General features: G+C 47.4%; 1 protein-coding gene across 1 annotated transcript; it reads right to left on the bottom strand.

The window, feature by feature from the left end:
* Positions 1–233: 233 nt before the first annotated feature.
* LOC122040922 (cytokinin dehydrogenase 4-like) lies at positions 234–3,256 on the bottom strand. Its single transcript, XM_042600411.1, has 5 exons — positions 1,870–3,256; positions 1,640–1,767; positions 1,295–1,555; positions 949–1,211; positions 234–844 (listed from the first exon to the last, which is right to left on the bottom strand). The coding sequence occupies exons 1-5, from the start codon at positions 2,603–2,605 to the stop codon at positions 523–525; spliced, it is 1,710 nt and encodes a 569-aa protein (XP_042456345.1). The 5' UTR covers positions 2,606–3,256; the 3' UTR covers positions 234–522.
* Positions 3,257–3,480: the final 224 nt, after the last annotated feature.

The raw sequence follows: 3,480 nt of genomic DNA, 5'->3' as shown, positions 1-3,480 counted from the left end.
CACTTTATATCCATTTTATTATTATTTTTATTATTAATTTTTATATTTGCAAGACATACGTACCTTCCTGAATTATGTAGCCTTTGAAAGTACATAATCAAATTAATACTAACTTTGGACGTATGTATCTCTTTGTCGGCACAGAATATCATTACATCGTCCAATCGCTAGCAGCCACACATAAACAAATTTAATGGTTTAAAAAAACATGTTGAATTCTATATGCACATCACTTTGGAAAGCAAATTAAATACATCTGATTTCATAAATTAATAGCTCAATAGCTAGCAGCCCAATGATAATATTGCTCCATTAAAAACAGTAATTCCCTTTCTTTTTTTTCTCCCTTTTGTCAGAAAGGTAAGATGCCAGACCTTTTAGAACTGTTCAATAGATGACCGGTGAATTTGTCTCGATCGGCAAAATTTCCCACCTCTTTTCTTTCCTTCCTTCAACAACATATATGCCGATCATTGTAGCAAGGTTAATTAGCTTCCTGTACAAGATTAATTAGCTCACTAACTACAACGAGGAGGAGGATTGCTGCAGTGGTTTTCGAAATATTCTCTGTCCAGGAGCGAGAATAGCCAAGGGATCATATGTGCGTTTTCTATGGCCAAACGTCTTCCACCTGTCACCGTAGTGCCCGTTCCACTCTTCCCGCGTCGTATAGTAGGGCAAGTACTGTTTCATTTTGATTCCTGCCTTGTTGCAGAAGTCTACGATCTCACTGTTCTGTTTCAGTGCTCGCTCTAAGCTGCCGTGGGATGGCGCTGAGGACAGCAAGGCCACCAGGTAGAAGATCTCTTCGTCCGGTATCACTGCCGATGTTCTGTTATCCCATCTGCGTGAATGAATGCACCAGGCCACCATTAAAGTTAAAGTTGAGCAGAAAAAATGGTTAGCTAGCTAGTAAATGGTGACTTAGTTAGGTAGCTGCTTGCTTACTTCGATCGATTAAGTGGGTACAGGAGAATGGGGCCATTGTTGCTGTCTGTGAGAATTTTGCCAAAGACTCCCTCTGCAAAATCTTTGATTCTGGTTCGTGGTACGAAGAGGTTGAGCCATGGATGTGGGATCTCCCACAGACCTTTGGACCTCAGCTTCACTTCCGACACATGGACTCTATCCAAGAACTCCAAATAGGAGACCTCCGATTGGAAAAGCGTGGATTGTATGTATCTCAGCTTAGACAAAAGATGTTCGACTTCCTGTACGATATATCGATCCACAGATCAGGAGTTTGTTCAGGTGTATTTAATTTCATGCAAGCTGAATATTGATATATATATACTTGGCTCATGCTCTCAGCTTCATGTCGGTTGAAGTTTTTAGTCATTTCGAGGCAGAATAAGATCTTGCCATCGGAATCAAATTGGCTTGCTCGGGCAGGATCCTGTGGGTCGAATGATGATCTCCAGTTGTTGAGAAGTCCTGTTCTATTGATGATGACGAAGCCTTCGATGTAGTCGAAGGTCTCCTTCGCCGATATCAGCATTTCCTGGTCCTCGGTAAAGCTAGCGAAGTCAGAGTACAATACTCTAATCCATCTCACCTGCAGACAGAGACATGCATGCACTTGATTACATGCTGATCAGTATCTCCCAGTTACACGCTATGCTTGTTCAGATTTTCTTACCATCTCTGGAGCTGGTTCCAGTGCAATCTGAGCTCTGGTAATGATTCCGAACTGACCCAGACCTCCGAGAGCAGCGTGGAAGAGATCAGCATTCTGTTCCTCGGAACAATTCATCACCTCTCCTTTGCCTGCGTTCGTTCGGATTGATTCATATGTATCTTACGTAATTGATATATCACGCAGTTTGAATGTAAAATTCGATCGATATGATGACAATTAGAAGTGCGTACCTGTGACGATCTCGAGTTGGTTGACATTGCTGATCTGGGGGCCGTGCCGGAAAGCTTGGCCACTGATTCCGGCGTTTGATAGCGTTCCTCCAACAGTGAGGTGGAGGTAGTCGGTCCACGACTTGGGCGCCAGCCCATGCTTCAAACACTCCTCCAGCACGTTGATCCACAGCTCTCCTCCGGAGGCGTCCGCGTAAGGCTGCCCTCCGCGATGCGACACCCGCGTCCCGCCGCCGAGCGACTCCATTCGCACCACGATCCCACCGTCGGCCTGCGCCTGTCCCCGAAGAGAATGCCCGTGCCCGCGGGCCGCCACCGTCAGCTTCGAGCTCGGCCCCAGCCGGAACACGTGCCGTACAGTGGAAGCGACGTCGGAGACGGACGCCGGGTGCACCACTGCCGCCGGCAATAGCCGGTACCGGTTCCCGAAGTCCTTGGCGGCTAGGTGCCCGTCGTCGAAGCTCAATTTGCCTTCGAGGCGGAGGGCCTCGAGCGGCGGCGAGGGTAAGACAGGGTCGGAGACGTGCATGGTAACGCTGCCAAGGAGTACCACGACGACGACAAAGAGTCGAATGAAACAGCTTTGCATGGTCATGAGGGGGGAATGGATCAGCGAGAGAGGTAGAGCAGAGAATATGGCAGTGAAGGGGAAGCGAGCGAGGGAGATATATATAAAGGCAGAGTCGTCGAGAGTGTTGGTGGATTGGTCTACCATTAATTGTTTGACAGTAATCATCGTAAGAAGACTGATCACTTAGATTCCATTGTGTGTTAAAGGTTTCCCCCTCGTATCAAACTTAGATTTTATTCCTGGTCGTTTTTGGTCGTCTCTGTTGTTAGGAAGTGGTGCGTCCGCTTCGCTTGATGTTGATGTATAAGAGTTTTTCAATTCTCAAAGCGTCGTCCCCCCATTCAATCGCATATGTATCCGGAGCCAGTCAGAGTCGATCACTCTCCTTAGTGCTCGATCATCCTATCCTTTCAAAGATTCTATCAGACCATTCGACTCGCCTCTCATCGACACGCATGCCGTCTCACCAATCATAAGATCGTTTCAAACGAGGAGCTAGGCCCTGGCCTGATTGTCGGCCTCGGCCTTGTCGGCGGCCCCGGTCGGATGAATCTATATAGCGTGGCGGCCGCGGAGTCGGTGGGGTTGAAACAGAGGAGGCCTTCTGTCACTCCCACGAACGAGTGGAGGATGGGCCTGTGCTCGCTCGTAGCTTACTCACCGGTCATCGGCGGATAACCGTACTGAAACTTTAATTTGGATTCGTTCCTCCGGCAAAACACAACAACGCATAACAACAATCATCAGGAGGGAGCAGGGGAGGGCTTGCAGCTTTCTGAGCTCAGCTGAGCTGAGCTGAGAGGAGGGGGAGAATCGTCAAAGGCTAGCTATAAAGTGGCGACTACAACCCTAGCTATGGCGAAAGCCTGAAATAGTGGGCTAGCTAACTATCTGTGAAAGTAAAACCATCCATTTTAATTTTTACGAGTATTTGCGGCAAGCTGTGACTAGTATTCTCCTTAAGGAATAGGCGATTTGTTTCATGTAATAATACCGTGATGTTGTTATTTAAATGCAACACTGGAATGATAGAAGGAGAA

This window comes from Zingiber officinale, chromosome 2A, assembly GCF_018446385.1.
Source record: "Zingiber officinale cultivar Zhangliang chromosome 2A, Zo_v1.1, whole genome shotgun sequence".
NCBI classification, from domain to species: domain Eukaryota; kingdom Viridiplantae; phylum Streptophyta; class Magnoliopsida; order Zingiberales; family Zingiberaceae; genus Zingiber; species Zingiber officinale.
Note: the sequence above shows the minus strand (reverse complement) of the source record. Positions and strands in the feature narration are given on the sequence as shown.

What these genes read in the sequence shown, in the direction of transcription:
- LOC122040922 (XM_042600411.1), bottom strand. Translation starts at nt 2,605, where the DNA reads ATGATTACTGTCAAACAATTAATGGTAGACCAATCCACCAACACTCTC. An exon ending in CCAACTCGAGATCGTCACAG is followed by an intron (nt 1,768 to 1,869) that starts GTACGCACTTCT and finishes GAACGAACGCAG; the next exon opens with GCAAAGGAGAGGTGATGAAT. An exon ending in TGGAACCAGCTCCAGAGATG is followed by an intron (nt 1,556 to 1,639) that starts GTAAGAAAATCT and finishes CTCTGTCTGCAG; the next exon opens with GTGAGATGGATTAGAGTATT.